Raw genomic sequence first — 25,906 nt, 5'->3', positions numbered from 1 at the left:
CATAGATGACGGCGCAGAGATACAACTATTCGTGCTTGTTGGATGTCCGTATTGCGTCTGAAAAATTGAAGGAGCTATGGCGCGAGGCGTCGTGAACTCTTAATGCTTCGCTTTGTGCTACCGATGAGACATCGCTCGGATTTGAGAAAAAAGTTAAGAAATGAGACCCGAATATGTTTCTCCCATCTACGGCTGTGTTGACAATCGATTTTTTGCTTTATTGTCTCAATGAAACGTCTGATTTTTTTTTTTTTTTTTTTTTTATGTATTTTTAGACATGTATTTGAAGCTTGTGTACACCGGCCCCATACAACCCGCATGTCACCCAATCTGCCGTGCTAAGGAAGAACGCCGTATGAACATTCGAGAGTTGCCAAATTTTTTCCGATTAAATGTTTATTTTGGAGGAAAATTTTCGATATTTTGCCTTGAAATTTTCAGAATTTTTAGATCTAATTCCAAGCAAAATTACCTGAGAAAGAAGAAAAATATTCACACATTTTCTTGAAAATTATTGATTTGTTAATGGAACTTTGGCAACGCTTGAAGGCTCATACGGCGTTTTTCCTTAGCACGGCAGTAAAGTAGCAAGTGTCGGGTCAAATTGACACGGCTTTAGCATCCGAGGGTTAATTTTTCCTCCTCCAGCCATCTAAAATTTTTTCATTATCTCCTCCACCAGTGCAAACGAAGATAATAATGTCAAATGGTACTGACAACAATTTAAAATTGAGATTGTTGAGTTATTCAAGAGGGAAAAGAATGTGTGAATTGGATTTGGATTACAATTGTACTACTTTTTTCAATAAGGAACTACAATTTCTGGCAATTTTTAGAAATAACGTATCTGCCATTTGTTCCCCTATGCAGATATGTGCTATTATAGGTGAGCTAGAAATTGTAGTTCCTAATTGCAAAGTGTATAGCATTCAACTTAGCAGGTAACTGGATGGCGTAAGTCCGCAACCACATATCTCGTCTGCGGTGTTTGAAAATCTCCGCCTCTATATTATATTTTAAAAGGAGAACAAATTGACATCATTCCTTGAAGCTTTTGCAGGATTTTCTTCGCACAGAAAATAAATATCATGACACTTTTAAAGAATCGCCGTTGAGCAGATTTCCGTTTAAAAAATAAAGTATGACAGGAAGTCTGCAAACCGAGATACATGGTTGCGGTCTTACACCGTCGAATTATTCTAGATTCAGATTGCTCGTGGATTGATCTGAATTTCAACATTAATATTTCGTTTTTTTGTTCTTCTGTGCAGGAGATACTGTTACCTTTATACTCTTTAAGTGTTCTTATAGTTTTAAAAATTATGGTTCCGAATCCTAATTTTCCTCCTGTAACTTCGCCAAGAGGACCACCAATGGACCTGTTCGCTCATTTTCAACAGTTCAATAATCACACTGTTGCTGTAGCACCTAGCACTCCTCGCATTGAGGTAAGTTAATGTTCTGGATACCCACTTAACTTACACTGTGTTATTTCCAGTAATTTAATTAGTGATTTAATGCACCATTAAATTACTAGTGACTAGCAGAGCGACGGTGAAGCTGCAGTAATGAGTATATCAGTTTGCGGCGTTGCAGACTTCCTGTTATATTCAAAGCTATTAAAGTTTATACAAAAGTTATTAAAATAGAAAGGGAAAGAGATTGACAAAAACATCCTGTTACTCACTCTTGTGATTGAAATTGTTGCTAAAAAATTCCCTCTACTTCATAAATTGATACGAATTGACGAGATAAAAGTTTGTATTGTAAAGAGCGTAAAATTTTAAAAGTCAATTGAAGGTATTACTAGAGTCCATAATAAAATTGCCTCTCTGATGATGGTTCATGATTTGTTTTAAAGTAATCATGGTTGTTCTTTTCTGTTCGCAGGAATTTTTAGTTTCTATGAATAAATTATGGATACATAGTTCATCAAAGAAGGCTGTGAATTTCAGTTTTATAATGTTCAAAACTAAAGAAGACTTAGTAGAAGCTTACTGGAATGAGCCAACTTCTATACCAATAGCGATAGTTTTTGAAAACGATGACCCTATCAAAGGTCCTCTTGAGTAAGCAAACTTCAAACCTTAACATGATTTGTTCCCTTAATTTTTTCAGCCAACTAAAGTACACTAAAGACTGAGAAATGTCTTATTCTCAAAACAGAAAAAAAGATCAAAGTATGACTCAAGGGGTGAGAGTCAGAGGGGCCTAATTTTATTGCAATGTTGCAAAATTTCACCCGGCAATTTTCTTTCATGCTCCAAATTTGTTGTTTTTTTAAGTTTGCTTTCGGTTTTTTAACATGTTGTGAAAACGTCTGATGATTTTACTAAAATTTTCTAAAAGTTTTGATGTGAGACATGCACCTGACAATGAAAACAGAAAAAATTCATGCGGCAAAACTTTGAAACTTTGCAATACAGAAATACCTCTCTAACTTTTAAGATTTAATCCTTCAGCTATCTGCGACAATAGTTTGGATGATGTGATCTAAAAGTGCTTCACTAAATGAAGGGTGGAAATTCAGAACCTGATAAGCGCGAGCGTTGTTTCTAAAATTGTTCGACTGTTCTGCCATTTAAAAGGAATCGAATGGCAAGAGGATGACAATTTTTGGTATGAAAATAGGACGGAAATTCAGAGTGCTGGAATGCGATGAGATTCACGAAACGACGCATTTCCGTTTGCAACGTTCCAGACTTCCTGTTATATTTCATTTTTTCAATGGGGGGGGGGGGGGGGGAGAGAACAGGAGGAATGTTTGCATGTCGATAAATCGGTTTGTTGATTTTAGGCCCCTCTACAACTTTAGCCTGTATGCTTGTTAGTAATGATTGAAAAAATATGATTAATGCATTATATGATACGTGTTATCTTTTATGATACGTGATACTTCTGAGAGAAATATAAGATCAGAGGTTATGAGTAAATGAATGGATGTTTGAATAAGAATCGTGAATGATATGTAATTTCTTGTAAAAAAAATTGCGGAAACAGTTATGAAAATTATGCATCTGAATGATGATCACTCTTTCATCAATCCTCCGTTCTTCTTTATGAGAAAAAGTTATTGAATAAAAAATATATAAAATATGAACTAAATATATATAAAACTATAATACTAAGTATGTATAATACTATAATACTAACTATATATAATACTATATAAAACTATATTTAAAATACAAAATATATAAAAAATATAAATGATTACAGAGAATTTGTGGAATGTGTCTCTAGATGCATCGTTTCGAAAACCCGAGGTAAAGACGATGAACGGGTTGAGTAAAAATTAGTGTTAGGAATCTTTCATCGAGCAATAAAAAACCAGCATCATAGAATATGCCGGAAATTCTCTGCATAGTTAAACACGATAAAGATAAGATTTGAGGTTTGGATATGACAGAAATTGTATTTCCCTATAAAATGAGATCCAAGCCCAACCTACGTTGGGATTCGACATAGAGAATTACAATCGAAACTTACATGCTAGAGTTTTGCTTACAAAAGAGAATTTAAAACTAAAACTCAATATATAATGTAGGCATTCGAGCTAATAGTTTTCCGGGAGCGGCCTTCCGGAAGATGATAATGATACGCTATGTTGAACAAAACATCGTAAATGGTTTTTTGTTTTTTATTTTTTATGTTTTATTTATTTCTTATGTTGTTTTTTATGTTTTTTTATTTTTTGTGTTGTTTTTTATGTTTTTTTTTATTTTTTATGTTTTTTATTTTTTATGTTTTTTATTTTTTATGTTATTATTTATGTTTTTTTTTAATTTTTTATGTTGTTTTTTATTATTTTTTGGTTTTTTTCATTTTTTTTTTTTTATTTATTTTTTTATGTTTATTTATTTTTTTAGATTTTTTTAATTTTTTTTTATTTTTTTAGATTTTTTTTATTTTTTTTTATTTTTTTAGATTTTTTTAATTTTTTTTTATTTTTTTAGATTTTTTTAATTTTTTTTTATTTTTTTAAGATTTTTTATGTTTTTTGTAAGGTTTTATTTAAATTTATTTATGTTTTTAATTTTCATTTTTTTATGTTTTTTTTATGTTGTCATTTTTTAAATTTTTTTTATTCTTTTTATTTTTGTATGCGCTCAATGCGCCTACTAAAGGGAGGGTGTGTGTTCGAGCCCACTGTGGCTCTCCCTTGTTCCACGCCTCAACCGCGTGCTTTCTCCGCCCCCGCGCAGGGAATTGACTGTGTGCCGACGAGAAGGATCCCTCCCGCTTTTCATCCCTGACCGATCAGAGTTTCGGGGGTTTCATATACGCATGCCGTTCCCTTTGTTTTTTCTAGGTAGCAATGTTTTGAAACGGATAGGGGTTCGCCAGTTCTCTGAGTTCCAGGTCGGATGAGCTCTCATTTCCTTCCATCCTATCCCGTGCACGCACGTTTACTGTTGCACACCTCTTTACTCGCACGTCTACTGCAGCATCCTATCCTTGTGCTCGCACGTGTACTGCAGCACCCTGTCCTTGTGCTCGCACGTCTACTGCAGTGCACCTCCTCCTGTGCACGCACGACTAATGCTGCGCCTCCAGCCTTTACCTGTCCCTCAATGTCTTTCTCCCTGACATGAGGAGTCAAGTTTAGTGATAGCCCTATGTATGTTTCGTGCATTTGTCGTGTATTTTTCCTGTGTAACGTGTACATATTTTGTTGAGAAATAAAGATTAGAACTTTAAGATTAAGATCTCCTGATGATGATCCATGTCGTAGGCTCGTAGCAGCAAATCGACTTTTTGAAGGAATCTTACAACTCTTGGTTCTAGTCACAGATCCTATTTCTCAGCTGGTCCCTCGCTCCCGCTCGGTGCGTGGGTCTCGGCGAGACCACGGCGAATGGAGTTGGTTTTGGCGCCGGCGGCGCGTAAAAATCGCAAAGGGATGTCCCCATGCCTTGGGATCCTTTATCAGCCGCTTGCACCATAGATCTCCTGGGTTTCCCATCCAACGGTCCCACCATTCTCCAATAATGTCATTGTGTATCACGTCATAATTTTCTTCTTTCTTTACTCTTCTAAATTTCTCCTCAAACAAAAGATCGGTTGGAGGGAATCTTCCCGCCAAATATTAAGCTTGCTGCAAGGTTGCAAGAAAATGATTGGTAAGACTGTTTTGTAGGCTTGCTGTGAGGTTGCCACATTATTGTGTTTTGTTTCCAACATTCTCCGATAAAGTACTCAAGTATGTTCTTTTTAAACGATTCGTCATTAGAGCTTACTTTTTTGTTTTGTTTTATGAAGGGGTGTACTTCCTAGTTTTCTTTGATATAATTTTAACCATCCGGTCACTAATCTATGGTCAATTTCTGTTGGCAGCTACGAGATCCGAACGAATCCTTCGTACTTAGTAACACCAACGACGACAGAGTTGTACTCCTCACCGGTCTCGTGTCGTGAGGTTGGCAAGCACTGGAGTGGGAACGTATTGCCAATCGACACCGGAGACAACTGCCCGGCCAATCAGTATTACTACTCAGGGTTCACCGCTATCCAAACACTCCTCGATTTCACCAAGATCACGGTTTGTATTCGTAATCGCAATAACTCGCTCAGATCCATGTCAAAGTTCTAGCCGGGTTTACGGATGGAGTCTTTGACTAAGTAGACGTGTTTTTTAGGGTTGAGCAGAATTACATGCATGAATTACATTGCAAAGGAAAATCACCTTATGAACATTTAAGCGTTGCCTAGTGTCGCTGGTAATAGGACAACATGTCCAAAGATAAAAGTCCGAAGTACAAAAATGTTCGAAGTCATAAAAGTCCATATCTGGAATGTCCAATTGCGGTGATATGGCCCGAAATAAAAATACCAAAATATGACATAGGTAATTTGACAACAAACTGAGCTTGAAAGCTGTACATCAATATCCATGGGAATAGGTAATGATGAAGACGATATTCCACGATATCTTAAGGGAATAGCCTATTATGTTCGAGTTAGTTACGAGCCGGAAGACGAAGGTGATCAGGAAGTATGAGGAATTTATACGAGCGGGTAAATGACAAATTTTGACACATAGTAACCGGACATTTGGGCGTGTTTTATTTTAACCATGATACCGGTATTTGACATTCCAGATACTTGGTCATTTTCTACTCGTAGAATTTTTACTTTCTCGCTCCCATAGGGTAGAGAGGAAGTATTGTCATCCTCCAAAAAAAAAAAAAAAAAAAAAAAAAAGTTGAAATTTCATCATTTCTAGACGTTTTAAGGTCCCAGGAGTAAAAATAACCATACTTGAAAAAATGTGTGTCCGTCCGTGTGGCGTCCCCCAAATCTGTCTAGAGCGATATCTCAGAATCTATCTGTTCGATTTCATTCAAAATTGGCACAGGACACCATATCTATGGTCTCCTTATGCACGTCCAACGATTTTGAGGTACGCTAAAATTTGGGGGGGGGGCTACGCTCAATTGTCCATTTTTAGCAAAATCACACGGAAAGCTCATTTTGAAAGACTGTAAATTTTGAAAAATGTCTTTAATTCTTTAACAATGGGCATCAAGCACATCACCTGGGTCATTAATTTTTTCATAATGAAGAATTAAAACACTGAAGACGGGCATGACAGGTAGCGACAGGTTGACGGTGTGATGCCATAACGAAGTAAAGGGGTACCTCTGCACCAGAGACAAGTTGTCTTGCTGGTTGCAGTCATTTCCTTGTAAAGAGCGGTCGTCATTTATAGAAACAGGTTTTGTGGCAAAATCGGTTGCGATTTAAGTTTGTTAAGCCGTTAATTAATGAAATTAATCGACTCTTCTTTTATTATAATCTCATCATTCAGGAGGTGGTGGCGAGCGGAGAAATGTACAAGCCTACGTCACATCAAGCAACGATATAGCAAAAGAAGATCGTGACATATTTGGGTCACGTAAGGCGTGAAACCCTCATTCCCATTGGGCAGTGTGCATCTTACGTCATGGCCAAAGCCAACAGCGGCCGGCTTGCCACCTCCTTCTGCATGCGCCCGTCCGTACTCCATTCCATTCCATTCTCTGCTCAACTTCGCACAGGAGGCTTGGGTTGTTATCTTGATAATTTCCTATTTTTTTGGAAGAATTAATCAGGTAGCGTAACGTTCGTATCTTATCCGCTCTCCAACTGATCTCTTATCTCTGGTCCAAACTCTTGTTCCTCTTCTGAGCTAATCTTTTCTCTTGATTTGTCTTTACTTTGTATTCTTCACACCTAACCTAGTTACTTCATCTGTCATCATGTACGTTTTCCTTGGAGCCAGTCAATTGGTTCGTATGCTTAATAATTTTCCTGTCGAAGATTCTGTATCCTTGGCAGTTAGTGGTGCTTCTGCTTGTTGCCTCCCTCCGGCAAACCATGATCTGTGGCTCCGATCGATCCTAAAAACCCAGATTCTTAAGCGCCTTTCAAGAAATGAAGCCTTCGACAAAGACAGGGATATTCTTATCATTCTAGCAGGGACTAACGACATCAAGGCGGAAGTTGATGTCCCATCCCTTAAAAAGGCCTTGAAGGCCCTCCTTCTTTATGCCGAAAGACACTTTCGCTTCATCGTCGTCGGCAGAATCCCTCCTATTCCTCTCTTTCCTGCGCATGTCAATCGCAAGATTGATGTGGTCAATCAATGGTTGTCGAGCTTTTGCTCCAGAGAATCATTGCGTGATCGTGTTCTTGTGGTTGACAGCTTCTCTCCCTTCATGCGTCAAGACTCTTGGGAGCCTGACCGCCGATTTTACGAAAAGTTTTATTTTCCTAAAAGAGGTCATCAGAATCGCAGAGTAGACTTGCTTCACTTGAATCGAGAGGGTCTGCGCATCCTTCATCGTCTCCTCCTGGAAGCGGCTGAGCGTTTCACAACCTAAAGTCTTCCCTTTTTTTTTGTCCTCAACTCTCCAAACTGTGCTCGAAGTATCCAACCGGTTCTCTAAAGGACCACTGAACAGTATTGACCGGAATGTGTGTACTTTATTCCATCCACATTTCATTGCAATACTATCATTGGCTCCTCTAAATTTACAGCACTAAGGTTTTACAAAAACGGCTACTTTAAATACACCATAATTAATCAATGTTTTGAATTCATGTGAGTGTCAACACAAAGTTTACTAAAGATGAGAATAATTTTAATTTCTTCATTGCAAGTGATGTTCAGTTTCATGTTTTGAATTCATGTTGAGTGTCAACACAAAGTTTACTAAAGATGAGTATAATTTTAATTTCTTCATTGCAAGTGCTGTTCAGTTTCATACAGTGGTCATTGTTTGTTCATGGTTCGCATTTTCTTCCTTGGACTTACGAATTGATGCCTCGATCACAGGCTTCATCTCTAACGGATGTATGGCTTACCTACTATTTGTTCAAAGGTATTGGACAAATTAACGATACATCAAGCAACGATATAGCAAAAGAAGATCGTGACATATTTGGGTCACGTAAGGCGTGAAACCCTCATTCCCATTGGGCAGTGTGCATCTTACGTCATGGCCAAAGCCAACAGCGGCCGGCTTGCCACCTCCTTCTGCATGCGCCCGTCCGTACTCCATTCCATTCCATTCTCTGCTCAACTTCGCACAGGAGGCTTGGGTTGTTATCTTGATAATTTCCTATTTTTTTGGAAGAATTAATCAGGTAGCGTAACGTTCGTATCTTATCCGCTCTCCAACTGATCTCTTATCTCTGGTCCAAACTCTTGTTCCTCTTCTGAGCTAATCTTTTCTCTTGATTTGTCTTTACTTTGTATTCTTCACACCTAACCTAGTTACTTCATCTGTCATCATGTACGTTTTCCTTGGAGCCAGTCAATTGGTTCGTATGCTTAATAATTTTCCTGTCGAAGATTCTGTATCCTTGGCAGTTAGTGGTGCTTCTGCTTGTTGCCTCCCTCCGGCAAACCATGATCTGTGGCTCCGATCGATCCTAAAAACCCAGATTCTTAAGCGCCTTTCAAGAAATGAAGCCTTCGACAAAGACAGGGATATTCTTATCATTCTAGCAGGGACTAACGACATCAAGGCGGAAGTTGATGTCCCATCCCTTAAAAAGGCCTTGAAGGCCCTCCTTCTTTATGCCGAAAGACACTTTCGCTTCATCGTCGTCGGCAGAATCCCTCCTATTCCTCTCTTTCCTGCGCATGTCAATCGCAAGATTGATGTGGTCAATCAATGGTTGTCGAGCTTTTGCTCCAGAGAATCATTGCGTGATCGTGTTCTTGTGGTTGACAGCTTCTCTCCCTTCATGCGTCAAGACTCTTGGGAGCCTGACCGCCGATTTTACGAAAAGTTTTATTTTCCTAAAAGAGGTCATCAGAATCGCAGAGTAGACTTGCTTCACTTGAATCGAGAGGGTCTGCGCATCCTTCATCGTCTCCTCCTGGAAGCGGCTGAGCGTTTCACAACCTAAAGTCTTCCCTTTTTTTTGTCCTCAACTCTCCAAACTGTGCTCGAAGTATCCAACCGGTTCTCTAAAGGACCACTGAACAGTATTGACCGGAATGTGTGTACTTTATTCCATCCACATTTCATTGCAATACTATCATTGGCTCCTCTAAATTTACAGCACTAAGGTTTTACAAAAACGGCTACTTTAAATACACCATAATTAATCAATGTTTTGAATTCATGTGAGTGTCAACACAAAGTTTACTAAAGATGAGAATAATTTTAATTTCTTCATTGCAAGTGATGTTCAGTTTCATGTTTTGAATTCATGTTGAGTGTCAACACAAAGTTTACTAAAGATGAGTATAATTTTAATTTCTTCATTGCAAGTGCTGTTCAGTTTCATACAGTGGTCATTGTTTGTTCATGGTTCGCATTTTCTTCCTTGGACTTACGAATTGATGCCTCGATCACAGGCTTCATCTCTAACGGATGTATGGCTTACCTACTATTTGTTCAAAGGTATTGGACAAATTAAGTAATCATATAAGTAAAGATTACCACTTATATTTAGTTGTTAGGCATTGTGTGGGATTAAAAGAGGTTGTTCCAAAAACGCCGATTTTGGCCCCCCCCTGGATTTGGCCCAAACTTTGCTCAGATGTTGTACTAAGTGTCCCCGATGCTTGGGCAAAATTTCAGCCCCCTCGGATAATTAGGGGGGAGGGGGCAGGGGGGCAAAGTTGCAATTTTTTTAGAACTTTAAAAATCGATATCTCGCGAACGGTTTGAGTGTAAGTGTTGCGGTTTGCGCTAAAAAACGTCAAAAAATATTTTCTACAAGAATATTAATGCTGTTTGCAAGGTTGCGTAATTTATCGCGGTCATAAATCGATTTTTTCGATTTTGAAGGTTCGACTTTTTTTCGTTTTTCGTCTCTCCTCTCTTTGGAATCGTTGCTACGTGAATAAAAACCTGTTGAGGTGATTCTCCATGAAATTCTGCATCTACCACACTTTGTTTGATCTTGGGGAAACGATTCGTTCGTGAGTTATAGCGATTTTTCTGCGCGTTATCGGTTACGCGCGGGCGGCTTATCGGCGGCGCTCCATCCCGCGCGGGCAAGGCAGAGGTTGTTTCACCGCTAGGGCCTTATATTCATGCTGTAGGCTGTAATTAACGATATTTTCTCCTCCCCCCACCCTTCCCCTGCAATAAATATTTGTTTAATACTTCGTTATACAGGGTATCCCAGACCACCCGTAACAGGTCTTTTTCTCGGTTGGTTTAGGTAGTACGAAGTGGGGGGCCGCGGGTTTGAATAGGGAATTGACCCCAAGGAATCCGAATTTCACGGTCCCGAGACCCTCCATGCCCCCCTTGGGAGGTTAAGAGGGGGTCACGATCCCCAAAGTCGGGAGACATTGTGCCTCCCCCTTTTACCCCCCGAGGGTGGCATGGAGGGTCTCGGGACCGTGAAATTCGGATTCCTTGGGGTCAATTCCCTATTCAATCCCGCGGCCCCCCACTTCGTACTACCTAAACCAACCGAGAAAAAGACCTGTTACGGGTGGTCTGGGATACCCTGTATAACGAAGTATTAAACAAATATTTATTGCAGGGGAAGGGTGGGGGGAGGAGAAAATATCGTTAATTACAGCCTACAGCATGAATATAAGGCCCTAGCGGTGAAACAACCTCTGCCTTGCCCGCGCGGGATGGAGCGCCGCCGATAAGCCGCCCGCGCGTAACCGATAACGCGCAGAAAAATCGCTATAACTCACGAACGAATCGTTTCCCCAAGATCAAACAAAGTGTGGTAGATGCAGAATTTCATGGAGAATCACCTCAACAGGTTTTTATTCACGTAGCAACGATTCCAAAGAGAGGAGAGACGAAAAACGAAAAAAAGTCGAACCTTCAAAATCGAAAAAATCGATTTATGACCGCGATAAATTACGCAACCTTGCAAACAGCATTAATATTCTTGTAGAAAATATTTTTTGACGTTTTTTAGCGCAAACCGCAACACTTACACTCAAACCGTTCGCGAGATATCGATTTTTAAAGTTCTAAAAAAATTGCAACTTTGCCCCCCTGCCCCCTCCCCCCTAATTATCCGAGGGGGCTGAAATTTTGCCCAAGCATCGGGGACACTTAGTACAACATCTGAGCAAAGTTTGGGCCAAATCCAGGGGGGGGCCAAAATCGGCGTTTTTGGAACAACCTCTTTAAGAAGTGCCTACTTTTGGTAGCTAGTTCCTTCTTAAATTTTAACCAGGGGGCCAATTATTTAAAGTTTAAAGCAGCCCGATAAGACATCCAATTGAAATATATTACATGGTTAAGATAGGGCTATGTCTTATAGTTTCAGGCTCATGCCGCAATCACACGCTGAATGTGGAAGTCATTGGCCTGATGCCTGAATTTTGCGCATGACGCGCAAAATTCAGCAACGATTCTCAGCAACCACCAATTCTGAATTTGTTTGAACTATCCGAGTAGATTTGATACACATTGGGATGAAAATAACTCGAATCTGCTGAATTTCAGCCGTTGGGCGATTACTGATGACTTCCACATTCAGCTGCTAAATTCAGCGTGTGATTGCAGCATGACTTAGCTTCAATAATTAGGCCGCAGGTGTCCTCATTTTTAGCACTGAAATAACCTATCCCAGCAGCAAACATAATTTGGATGATGGAATAACTGTTTAAATATGGACTGCGTATAGAAGTAAAGAATCAAGTCTATTGAATTACTTTCAAAAAGATGCAACTTTTCCTTTTTGTGAAAAATGCCCCAGAATCTGAATAATTTTTGTTTTTCCACCCAAACATTCTGGTTTTTAATGAGCTGAACGGGAATGCATGCATTCAGTTTCCCTCAAGGTCAGGTTGCATCATTTTAATGGCAATGGAACTTGATTCATTTCTAAATATCACTGTTCAAATGAGCTTTAGGATTTCCAAAACAGGATTTTATAGGTATCTATTTACTTAAGAGGACCCTGCATTAACAATGCCAAGTAAGATTTTCTTGGGAGCGCAGAGCCTGCAAAACAGCAATGGAACTTGATTCATTTCTAAATATCACTGTTCAAATGAGCTTAAGGATTCCCAAAACAGGATTTTATACCTATTTATCTCAGAGGACCCTGCGTCAACAACGCTAAGTAAGAATTGCTTGGGAGCGCAGAGCTTGCAAAAGTTTCTGATTTCATACCCTATCATTTCTCCATGGTCAGCCGATGATGTCGCAAAGGAAGTTTAAATCCATTCTGCCAATACCATTCCTCAGACACAAGCAGATATTGAGTTGGCCATTAATTACAGTCAACAACCATTTCTACATACTTTGTGTCCAAGAAAACTGTAACGGGCAGAGGTTGAATAGTTTGCATCGTTACCTGGGCTCGGCTTTGAACTTCACCGCAATGTCAGAAAGTAGAAGACAGAAAGCAATGTTCTTCTCTTCATGTTCAAAAAGTATCGGGGGAATAAATAGGAGATCTAAGTGGTTACGCAGGATAGATCAGTAGGTATCGTCAGCGCTGACACCCAACATTACAGCACATGCATTTCAAATGAAGAAGGCACTCCTCTTGGAGCTTTATTATTCTAGGTTTTGGTGTAGAGAATAGGTCGAAGAAGAATTCGATTGACTCGAGATTCATGATAATCATCATCATCATCATTATCGTCATCATGACGGGATGAGAAAGTGAGCATGAGCGAGAGCATAGAACAAATTCTAGCCTTATTATTTATTCTATGGCGAGAGCGAGGTAGAGACAGGTGAAGGAAGAAAGGTAGTCGCCACTGGAGTTGAGCCGCCATTTTAAAGGCTGTGACGCGCAGAGGGTACATGGTGTGCCATGCAATCAGGATGAACCCAAAACTTACACGATGCCGTGTGACGTCAAGAAGGTACGAAATGCGACTACCATTCTTTATCCGCTTTGGAATGAATCTTCATCTTGTTGGTTGAATCGGGTTTGAACCAATCAAAGAGCGGTATGGGCATGGCATTACTCTCCCGCATTCCGACTCTCAATCTCCATTCCTGTCTGTGATAACGTGGATCTTTGTTTACAACATCTTAGTCAAGGTGTTTCTATTTTATTTTATCTACTTTTTGTGTTATTAGTTCTTAATTTTGACATTTGATTTCATCATTCGCTGGGTAACAATGCATTATAGTAGTATTAAAACAATAATAAACGATTTGCATCGTAATATCGTGAATATAATCGGGTATAGTGTTTTACTTTCTGTTCCTCAACCTCAACCCTTTACCTGGTCTCATGTTATCATCATTTCATCCGTTCGCTCACAGTTTAAGCTGAGTAGGATAGTTGTGCAAGGATTCTTTTTGGTATGTAGCAGTTGCTAACTTTTTTATCTCCAATTTTAATACATTTAATCCATTCATTAGAATGTTACGCCCAGACTGCGGAGCTTCCCACCGATGAGTGATCTCGATACTCCCTTGAGATGGTCTGCACTCCTCGTATTTTGAGTTTAGTCCTATCTTTCAGGAACTCAAATCAATGATTCAATTGCGTTTGATGCCAAATTTCACAGAATTAACGGCATTTTTCAAAATTTTAGTCCATATATTCTGTGTGATTTCGCAGTGCCCTCACTAAATGACGCGTAACCCTTCAATTTTTAGTTTAGTCCAAAGACCTCGTAGGAACTTAAATTAATGAACCAGGTGGTGCTCTTATGCCAACTTTCGAAGAATTGAAGGCATTTTTTTTTATTTTTTTTCAAATTTACAGTCCTTGAAAATGAGCTGTTTCGCGGAGCAAAGTGCCCTACTTTTGGGCCTCGTATCTCTTGAATTTTGAGTTTAGTCCAAAGATCTTTTTGGAACTTAAATTAATGACCCAGGTGACGTGCTTGATGCCCATTGTTAAAGAATTAAAGACATTTTTCAAAATTTACAGTCTTTCAAAATGAGCTTTCCGTGTGATTTTGCTAAAAATGGACAATTGAGCGTAGCCCCCCCCCCCAAATTTTAGCGTACCTCAAAATCGTTGGACGTGCAGAAGGAGACCATAGATATGGTGTCCTGTGCCAATTTTGAATGAAATCGAACAGATAGATTCTGAGATATCGCTGTAGACAGATTTGGGGGACGCCACACGGACGGACACACATTTTTTCAAGTATGGTTATTTTTACTCCTGGGACCTTAAAACGTCTAGAAATGATGAAATTTCAACTTTTCTTTTTTTTTTTTTTTTGGAGGATGACAATACTTCCTCTCTACCCTATGATAGCGAGAAAGTAAAAAACAAATGAATGACTCATTTGCTACATCTTGAACGAATTGGCTGGTATTGACTGCACTGCTGCAAGATTGCTCTGTCGTTTTGAATCTATTCCTCTGGAAACTGAAGAATATTTTGGATTAATCGTTTCTTACCCCTTTTATATTCAGGAGAACTGTGATTTAAAGTGTAAAGTCAGTGTTCATTATTTTATTCTCTTGAAAAATAGTTCCACTGAACTTTATTTTTGTGTCGTTTATGTTTCGTTGTCTCCGTTTCTCCACCGTTTCCTCACCTGTGTTACTCGTATTTGTAAGTTGCATGCGTTTAATAATAAGAATTAGGGCTCAATAGTACCTGTTTACAATTCAGATGCTTAATAATTTTAGAACCTAGCGTTTATTTTTTAGTATCTCTCACAATTTATTTGTACTTGAGACTGCCTCTGAAAATGACCCACCCTTGAAATTAAATTGAACCTCAAGGCTTTCCTTGGAAATTTCGTTCAAATTAATTACATTGATGCCAATTTTAGTCTGTTTATCCCTAATTTAATGATGAAATCCTATTCGGAATCTTTGAAAGGATTTGTTTCGGCAAACACGATAAAAATGGTATTTACAGAATCAGACCGTTGAGGGACAGGTGGCGGAGCCACCAAAATGCCGGCGCGAAGCGCCGGCTCGAGCGAGAAAGTCCCGTGCGGTCCCCGCACCAATCCGCGAAGCGGATGGGGAGGGCGAAGCCCCCCAAATGCCGGCGCGAAGCGCCGCGCATAAATTGGCCTGAGGCCAATTTTTTTACTTCGGACATTTATTTTTGAACATTTTGACCTATCAACGTGTCTCTTGATAACACACGAATTTCTTGGTAAACTTAAGAAAATCTTGCCGCCTGAGACTTTCGTTTCAGGATGGAGTCCTTACCTCCGATCAAAACCTGGGACTCTCCGCCCACTCATGAGGAGCCTTCCCCCATCACTAGTCGTATTCGCGCAAAATTTGGGAAAGGAGTTCCCAAATCAGAGGGAGCGGACGACGGTCATGTTAATGCTAATGTTTTCGAACTTTGAAGATCACAAGGTGGACCCAAGTGGGACGCTCAGTGAAAGGGTGGCGACAGGGGGTTTTGGAAGAAATGAGGGTTTGCCAACTCCCTGAGGGGCTTTGGGAGGATAGGGGACTTGGGCGGCTAGGATTCGCAGAGTGCCAGAGAGCGCCTTTATACATACTTACATACTATTTAGACAAGATTATAGTGCGCACGCGCAATCAACCCTTCGTCTATAACCCTTGATCTAATGCGCTATTCTCATCATTCAGTCATCCAAAATTGAAATTTAATTTTTTTGTTTGATTGTGTTTACCAGCTCGACTCCAACTCAACGACCGTCATTCCAAAGATGTATTTAGAAATTTTCCCGAAAGCAGCTTACACGGGAGGTAAGTTTAGATTATTCAATGGATATTTTTGAGATATTTTTTACTGCCATGCTAGGGAAAAACGCCGCATGAGCAATCGAGAGTTGACATATTTCCCCGGGTGTATTTTTGAAGAATTATACATACTTTTTCCCTTAAATTTACAGTCATTATAGAACAAATCACGAACGAAATTCTCTGAAAAATCGGGAACCAAAGTATTGACAAATTTTCTGAAATGGTAATGAACAAACTATAATGAATGAATAAAATGAACAAGAACAGAAATGACAATGATATGATAGGAACCTCTCTCAACAAGGGTAGATACAAGGGGAATGATATGTGCTCTCAGTGTAATTCCATGATAACAGTTGTGACAGTTAACGGAAATATAAATAAAAGTTGGTTGGAAACGAGATTAGTATAACTGGACTAGAGATGAACGTGGTAAGAAAAGTTGAAAATGACATTGTAAAGGTGAAAATAGTATGTGCAAAATGTCTAAATATGTGATTTGGAATTACGTGTACGGCCGGCCGTCTTATATGCGAAAAAAAAACTTATAAAATTAAATATCAAATATAAATAAAAATGTTAAAGCTAACGTGATGCGAGAAAAAAAACGTAAGGATTATACAGCTGTTACATGTCAATTCTTAATAGTGTAACGCAGTGCGAAAATTAAATATAAAATAAATATGCAAATTTTAAAGAAAGTTTTAAATGGAATGCGATGGTAGAAACAAAAACTTGCAAAATGTAATATGTAACTGTAAATGTAATTTGAGAAGAAAACATGGAAAAATAATACCTATGTAACGTAAAAAAAAGGGTTTGAAGTTATTTTATGAGCAGAGAAACTGAAAATAGAAGATGCTCGTGATATTGTGCAGAAATTAGGAGTTGAATGGGAAGTGTAAGATGAATGTGCACATGTGTATAAGAATTCTAAAATTTAATGGATAAAATATCTGAGAACTTAAAGCCTAGAATTTTCTTAAAGTCAAACAGGCCACACTGAAAAGTACTAGAATATTTACAAAAGCCTGCTGGGGGGGGGGGGGGGAGAGATGATGCGAAATTCTAACAAATCAAGAATGCTCTGCATCGGAATTGAAATGAGATGAAAAATGAATGATTGCGACAGGAATGAGATGAATGAGGAAATGAAAAATGGCTCTTAAAGAACAAAATGTGTGGCGGAACAAATGAGTGTGAACAGAAATGAAGGGGGTTGAGCGTCAGATTATGGTGGATATGAAGCATAATCATTAAAGATTAGACAATAAGGTGGTGTGGAGCGTTACAAGAGGTTCTTTAAAAGTTCATGCTTATTAGCAGTGCAAGGTAAATGCGGATTGCATTTGCAATGTGGGGTAGGCGTATAACCGTTTCCCAGGTGTCTATCTGGTGTGCCATAAGCGGTATATCTATCCATGGCATACAAATGCCGTGAATGCAATTGTTTTTTAACCTGAGGATGTAGCCGGTCTGGTTTGCAAAGCCAAGCAAATTTGGAAATAGAATCGGGCGTTAAGAATTTGCTGGCACTGACGTAATACCAGCAGAGGCTTTCATGAAAAATCTCCATTCTATGCTCCGTCAGGAAATTCGTTCTACTGTACAAATACCAACTGATTTTGCGAGGAAAACGCTTAAGTTGGTTAAAGGAGAATTTATATCTACTGGACAGGATTTTTTTCTTTTCTTTTTTTTTCTTCTTTAATGCCTTATTAGATATTTAAAGATACATAGGCATATTAAAGATGGAACGGATTGAATATATTATTGATCTTGAGATTAAACGAACTAATCTAACGAAGCCCCGGAACCGCCTGTGGGCATTACATCGGGGAGTTTAGGGGCAGAGTTATTACTATTATTACCAGCTATCTTATAAGTTTTAGCCTTAGATTCTAAAATGTCCTTAATGTACTTGTAACCTAGTTTCTAATTATTTCTATAATATAACATTAATTCTAATAAATTATTTGCATTAACTTTAGAGTTCATCTTTTTTCTAATTCTAACCTAGAGGCATCATTTAGTTTACATAAAAAAAAGGTATGTTCAGGGGTATCCAAGTCGCCACATAATGGACAGGATGTCCCATGGCAATTCGTCAATGTAGTCCTTTAAGAAGGACTGGGGGAAAATGGAAAGATTGAGAGTTTTAAAATTGAGTTTGGTCACATCTAAATGCGTTGCATATGCATAACTTAGATTTATTCTTGGGTTAGGTTCAGAGACTTTCATGAAAAATTTATATTCTATGCTCCGCCAGGAAATTCGTTCAACTGTACAAACACACATTGATTTTGTGACCAAAACGCTTAAGTTGGTTAAAGGAGAATCTGTATCTAATGGACAGAATGTCCCATGGCAATTTGTTAATGTAGTCGTTTAAGAAGGACTGGGGGATAATGGAAAAATTTAGAGTTTTAAAATTGAGCTTGGTCACATCCAACGGCAATGGCCCATCAAGGGTCGAATCGCATGTAAGTCAAGGGTGCCCCCTGATTTTTTGTTCTTTATCATTGTGTTCTGTTTTCACAGACTGGATGCTAGCTTTTCGAGTAGTCATTCCGACTTACATGGTGATGGCCTTATCGCAATTCGTGACCTACCTACTAATACTGATCGTCGGTGAGAAGGAGAAGAAAATCAAAGAGGGTATGAAGATAATGGGTCTCCGCGATTCCGTTTTTTGGTAAATTACGAGTAATTTTAGTTTGGAGTTTTGAGTATGAGTAAATGATTCAAGTTAAACAAACCACCGCGCCAGGTCAGTGAATCCGAAAGTAACAGGAGCTTGAATAAAACGAACAAACAACTTAAAACTCTCAACCAAGCTAAAGTGTAGTCAAACATGTCTCGAAGATTATACCCAAATGCTAGGGGAAAATATTTTTCGACATAATTAAATAGTTCTGAGAATAGGCAGAACGAAAAATATAATTTGATATATTTCGTCGGGTTGCTCGACGGACCTCAATGACTTAGTTTTACCTACTCAAGTTAGTAGTATGAAAATGGCGACTTGAGCGCAGTAAATTATCCAACAGCGTTGCATGATTGTGCCGAAAAATAGGAATTAAATTACAGCGTTGTATAGGGATTATTGTTCAATATGGCAACGCTGTAAAAAGAAAGTATTGCATGTTGCCCCTTCAATATGCGGGTTATGCAATGGTGTAAAAATGCCCCTTAATTTTTCGGGTTATGCAATGGTGTATTTTCCAAGTGTATTTTTGCAATGGTGCTAATGTCCAAAATGACCCCTCCTTCTGGGTTCAGTCGTGCGGTATTCCATAAGCGTTCAGGCAAAACTAACTTCAAAGCTTCAATCTTCTCGGAGAGAGCGGCGATGGACAGCACTTCCAAATTATTACTTCTTACGGGTTGTTCTTCATTTGTTCTCGGTCCCTCTTCTTCCTCTCTCCTCTCTGGTCTCACCCAATGTGGAAACTGCCAATTGTGTCCTCTCTCTTCTTCCTCTCCTTCCTCCGTTTCTTCATCGATAACTTCCCATTTGTAGGTTGGTGGTGGCCGTATTGCCCTATACAGCCCCTCCAATGCTTTATCTTTTATGTTTCGAGCGAATGATACCCTACAAAAGGGACAGGTTCGCATGCGCTTCCGGCATGGTTCGCAAATCCTATGCCCGTTCCGGCATAACTCGAATGGTGGCTCTGCTGTGTTTAGGCAAATGGGACATTCTACGACTTCATTCCACCTTTTAAGAACCCGACTCCTGTATGACTGTGGTCGCTGCATGCTGAAACAGTTCCCGAAGAAAACGAGGGTTAGGTTGGCATGAAACTACTGCTAAAATTTTTAGGAAAGGAGTGGGAGATGGGAGAAGGGGTTTTTGTTTTTTTTTCCCTTTTTTCACGATCTATATTTTTTATAATGGTAAAATGATTTTTGTAGCACAGATCATCAAATGCCAGTGTAGCAGTTAATGCATAATCTGAATGTCTTTTCAGGCCTCGGTACTTAGCATTCGGATCGTTTTCCTTTTTACCGAAGGGAGTTGCAGCCTCGACCTTATCAGGACCAGATTTGTGAAGTTCGTTTTCGGAGGGGTAGGGGACGAGGGGTTGTCTTGATAGGGCAGGTAGAGGGAAGTCATCCTTTGAGCCAGTCGGAAAGGGAGGATCATCTTGTAAAGGGGGCGGGAGGGAGAGGTCATCCTTTGAGGGGGTTGGGAGGGGCAGAAACCCTTTTTTCTCCATTCTAGAAAGTCAAGGTTAAGGGGACATTATTGGAAACGGTTACAATTTGATTACAGGCCTCCTGACCATTCTCGTGGCAGTCATTACCTCAGCCACCCTTACATGCCCATCAGGGTCTGGGAAAATTTTGGTAATTCACCCTCTCTTCCATGTGAGCGGGGGTGCCTGCGCATTGTGAATCAAAACTAACGTTCCTTCCCGTATACTTCTGGTAACTTCTAACCACTTGGACCTCTCTTGCAACGTGTGGAGATTTTTAAAATGCCATCTTCCGCCAAAAGCCTGTGCAAAGAACTCGACGTACGTCCACTGCTGCGAAAAAGGGGGGTTTTCAATAGCGTACCTCTTTCCGGAAGAGAACTTGGAGAGTTGGAACTGAGTAGAAAAATCTTCAAATTTAAGAACAAATTAAACTTTAATGAGAACTTAGGCACTTAGCAGCATATATAGACAATATTGCTTTACCTATAATGTAAAAAAGTTATTTTAATAGGCAGATTTAAGTAGGTAATATCAAATTGGCATACAACGACTGAATTTCAATACATCTTGGAAGAGAACCTACGTACTATGAGTTGGGCCGTCCCAACTCTTCCACCAGTGCATTGTCCCAACTCAGACTGGAAGGTCCTTTCGCGTAAATATTGATGGTGAGAATTTGAGGTTAGGAATATGGAAGAAAACGCAAAGGGAACTAATGACAGAAGATCTGCCCTTAACATTGGTACAAAAACATCAGCAAAATGTTTAAATCTCTGAGAACCACACGTCATTTTCTAAAAAAAAATACGAGCTTTTAGGCTCCAAAAAAAAAACAATCCCACCTGAAAAGTGCAAAACACGGCCAATCGCTCCCGTTTCAAGGTCTGTTTACTTGGATGCCTCGGGGTACCACCACACCAAAAATCGACGTTCTGCTACCAGCTGTCATATGAAAAAAACTAAACTGTCCCAACTTAAACCCGTCCCAACTCAGCCACATCTCCCCTACTGTCGCATGCGCTAGCCAGCCCCCCGCGCGCATCAAGCTATTCGGATCTAAAAATGGTGTCAGCCGCTTTACCGCGTTAAATATTGATGGTCAACGTTCGCCTTTTTCTATCGAATCGAACACTGCGAGGTCAACGACGCACTGACGAGACCGTGTATTGTGAATGTAAAAAGCCATTCGAACGAGTTTAAGTTTTTTGATCTGCCCCAAGCAAAACATTATCAGATTCTTAAAGAAAAGTGCTACGTAATTATTTAAGCGAAGAAAGGAAAAATGTTGTCAATTTAAAGGTATTTCGGGCTAAAATACCCAAATCACCGGCATTATAAATCCCGTTATATTATTGAATAGAAATTGACTCTATATAAATGCAATTGCATTGAGTATGTCTAGATTTTGTCATTTTAAACGTATTTCCATGGCTGACCAGTTCGGAACTGTTGAAGCTAATTAAGCTTCAACCTGACTTGTTTTCGTGTTAACAGAGTTCTACATACATTCGCATTGTAATGCTATAAACCCGTGTGAATAAAGTCATATCCACAGCATTATTATGAATATTATTATTAAACAAGTGAATAGTTATTCAATAGTTCTGATTGTTGCTAAATGTACGCAACAAAATGGTGACCCCGATGTGATTAAAAAAAAATAATGAAAAATCTTCTTGAAACTTGTTCTAAAAGAAGTTAACCTAAAAAGTTCTTGTGAAAATTCGACTTTACGGAGTGATGATTTTTTTTGTTCAATAATTTTCTATGAACATGGTTATGCAAGTTGTCTAGTACCTCCAAACCGTTCATAAAATTTGCTTTGACGATTAATGTGAATTGCGCAAGTGGTCTAGTACCTCCGTAGTTCATTTAAATTCAGACTTAACCTTGCAATTCATAGATCAATTGAAAAATTGATGTGAGTTGCATGGAATAAGCATAAATTATCGGAATTCATAGTAATTCCAAGATGCATACAATGCATAAATTATCAGAATTCATAGTAATTCCAAGATGCATACAATGCTGAATTATCGGAATTCATAGTAATTCCAAGATGCAAACAATGCATAAACCATCGGAATTCATAGTAATTTCAAGATACATACAATGTGTAAATCATCGAAATTCATAGTGATTTCAAAATGTTTACTATGCATAAATTATCGAAATTCATAGTAATTTCAAGACAAAGTGTGTATGTACTCCTGTAAAGACTATACACACCTGTAAATCGAGTTCATGTAATGGTCTTGCCCCACCATGTCTCACAAAAAGACCTAACTATGTCATATGCGCGAAAGTGCATTTAGGCAAAAAAGACCTATCTAAGCGCGAAAGTGCATTTAGGCATAGAATACCAGCGGGTGGACGGAGTGAAGAAAAAAATGAAGCGCAGATGAAAACGAATGAAGCAGAAACCTCAAAAAAAGGACCTATAGAGGAATTGAAATGTGGAAGGAGAACGTGGAATATCATCTGCCAGATTTGCGAACTCTATGGAAACATCTTCCGAAACAAGCTCACCTGAGGCCTTGTCTCCACGAGCCGTTTCGCGAGATTTGTCCCAGGGAAAAATCCCACTTAAGAAGTTGGGAAAAATATTGAGTTAATCAATATTTTTCCCAGTACAAAGTATGGTACCTGTACCCATAGAACCCACTGAGAGAAGAAAAATAAGTGAAAACGAATTTTGCGATATTTTATTCATAACTACATTGTTCATGTTTGTTTCGTTAAAAAATGTGTCTAAATGTCTATTGAGTGCAGTTATTTTTTTAATCCCGGTCAAATACTTGACTTTAACTAATTTATCTCCCCCGCGCAAATTAGTCGCAAGACTACAAAGAGCCCCATCCCGTGGAGACGGTAACTGGGAAAAATCCCAGAAGTTTCACTCCTGCGATTCGAACTTGGGAAAAATCCCATGAAAACGTCCAGTGGAGACAAGGCCTGAGATAAGTGAAATAAAAGCTTGGTATACCAGTCGTACCGACTTGATTTTTAAATATTATTGAAAGAAACAGGTGCATTAAGGAACCTAGAGACCAGACAGTAATCTGACAAATGTTTGTATCATTTTCAATTTGCTCATGTAAAGTAGAGAGAATGCAGGTACGTGGCTTGAGTTGCGATGTATCGATTTTTAGGCCAATTGGACTTATGGTACAGAATCGATTGTTAAGGTGTTTCCTGCGAGCACCCTGTTTGTCGATCCTTTTCAATGGGTATGAGTTTCATAACGATCGATGAATCGGGGGGCACGCCACGCCACTGGAGAATGAGCATGATGGAGAAATGAAACACAAGTTGAATATACATGGATTTGTATGTAACTTATCATTGTCACGGATTAATTATTATGAACTTTGGTGTATTAACACACACGGTTAAAATAATGCAAAAAACTAAAATAAAAAATCTTCCAAAGATTAGATCTTCCAAACTTTTCTGGGGGATATGAAGAGTGGCAGAGCTCCAAGAGAAACAGAGCGCTTCGACAGTATACAAAATGAAGTGAATTTGATAAGGTGCATTTTATATTATTATTATTTTGTCTTATGATTGTTCACCTATGGCTCAACAAACGGTTTGTGCCTAAAAAGACGGTTTTCGGAACTGTGCCCAATAACAGTTTCCTTGAACTGTCCAAAAACAGTTTAAATTTTCAGACTGCCAACATAACGTTGGTAAAACGTTGAATCGGGTTGCGACTTGATTTTTAGCTAGGTGAAAATTATATCATATGTTTTCATTGCATTGTTGCCAAAGTCGCAACACTAAAAGCAAGTTTAACATATATGAATTTAACTTACTGCTGTACAACATATTACTGTCTTAGCGTCGGCTTCTCGAAAAAGAGACAATAGTTCTGGATCCCGGCAAGCGGCCGCCGGGATTACTCACGCTTCATTAAGCATTTCACAGTCACGCTAGGATTCGTCCAATTTTCAAAAAAAAATTTTCGTGTGTACTTAGCAATTTTTTTCTTACTCTTCGTTAAAACACGAATTAAAAGAGGTCTCATTCATATAAATCGGCCGAATTGAAGAGAAGTTACAGTATTCGAAATCTGAAGAAATCAACGAAACCTCGAAATTCTCCAAACACAAAATAAAATGAAAGGGAAAAAAGAAATGTAAAAATTAGAATTAAAAAAATTCACCTCAGAATTTGACTAGTAATTCCATTATATAACGGAGAAAAAATTGGGAGTAATTACATAAAAGTAGCCTCTTGAAAGGGGCTTCATTGTAAGAATTTTGACCTTAGTATATAGGTCAAATAGCAACAGTCTTCCCTACAATACACAGTGTTCCTCAACGAGTTAAACATGTTTTATATATCCAAATAGAATTTTTTTTATATTTTTAACTATGGCGTTTCTTGAGACTTTAAGCAAAAAAAAAAAAAAAAAAAAAAAAAAAAAAAAAAAAAAAAAAATCCGTCGAAATTCGGGAACGTAAAGGCGCTTTAAAAGTTTTCTGGGGCTATAATAGCTAAATTACCGGTAGTAAATCACGTTAAATTATTAAAAAGAAATTGACTCCATAGTTTAATGTCTTAGTTTCTTAAATACGATCATTTTAAACACTCATACATTTATACCACTAGTTTTACCCATGAGGTGATTTCCTGAGAGCCAATAATATCACGAATTTCTCATAGAAGCCTTCAAAAATGGCTTGCTTTTTGGGCAACCGATTCGACCGTCAAACCGGGGTTTGAAATGAAGCTGATAATAACATAAACCTCTGAGAAGAATTTTGAGATAGACATGGCTTCTGTTCAGCATGTCGATGCATAAGCATTTTCACACGTAGAATCTAATTTTCAGGTCTGGGAGTGGACATATTTTGATTTTTTCGATTTTATACGGAAAATTGATGGTTCTTCGGGATTCAAGTTACTCGAAATTGTTTCTTGAAAATAAATGCACCCAAAATGACTATAGCATATTGACTTTTACATATGTGCACTCATGATATTGATGCGTAAATTCAACGAGTGGGCACATCGACCTAGTATATCAAGTTTCTGCGATACTTAACAGCAAATCGGTAGATCTTCGAGATGTAGATTTCTTACTTTCAATTCATGGATGAATTAAGCATAGTCATGATCGAACTTATTTCCATGGCAGACGAAAACTGAATGTCGGTGATCACGTCCGGATCTCGAGACTCAAAGCCATGTTCGAGAAAGGATACACACCGAATTGGAGCACGGAAATTTTCAAGATTGTCAGCGTCAATCCCACCGTTCCGATCACGTACGATCTGAAAGACGCACACGATACGATCATCAAAGGAAAATTCTACCGCGAAGAACTCCAACCCACCAACTAAAAAATATACTTTCCTGGTGGAGAAAATTCTGCGTCGCAAGAAAAACCAGGTCTTTGTCAAATGGTTGGGTCTGGACGCCAGTCACAATAGTTGGATCGATAGTAAGGATTTCGTATAAATAATATGCAACGTGTTTGCGTTTTTTAAACGTGTTTGCGTTTTTTAAACGTGTTTGCGTTTCTTAAACGTGTTTGCGTTTCTTAAACGTGTTTGCGTTTTTTAAACGTGTTTGCGTTTTTAAACGTGTTTG

General features: G+C 38.7%; 1 protein-coding gene across 2 annotated transcripts in view; it reads left to right on the top strand.

Annotated features, from left to right (window-relative positions):
• LOC109038729 (cholesterol transporter ABCA5) overlaps window positions 1-25,906 on the top strand; it is a 109,669-nt gene that overhangs the window by 18,284 nt on the left and 65,479 nt on the right. For both annotated transcript variants that reach the window (XM_072303419.1, XM_072303420.1), the window contains exons 3-7: window positions 1,272-1,448; window positions 1,891-2,069; window positions 5,338-5,542; window positions 16,031-16,103; window positions 18,642-18,795. In XM_072303419.1, the coding sequence (XP_072159520.1) occupies window positions 1,272-1,448; window positions 1,891-2,069; window positions 5,338-5,542; window positions 16,031-16,103; window positions 18,642-18,795 (788 nt within the window). The remainder of the gene's footprint in view (window positions 1-1,271; window positions 1,449-1,890; window positions 2,070-5,337; window positions 5,543-16,030; window positions 16,104-18,641; window positions 18,796-25,906) is intronic.

This window comes from Bemisia tabaci, chromosome 8 (genome assembly GCF_918797505.1).
Source record: "Bemisia tabaci chromosome 8, PGI_BMITA_v3".
Taxonomy (NCBI): domain Eukaryota; kingdom Metazoa; phylum Arthropoda; class Insecta; order Hemiptera; family Aleyrodidae; genus Bemisia; species Bemisia tabaci.
Note: the sequence above shows the minus strand (reverse complement) of the source record. Positions and strands in the feature narration are given on the sequence as shown.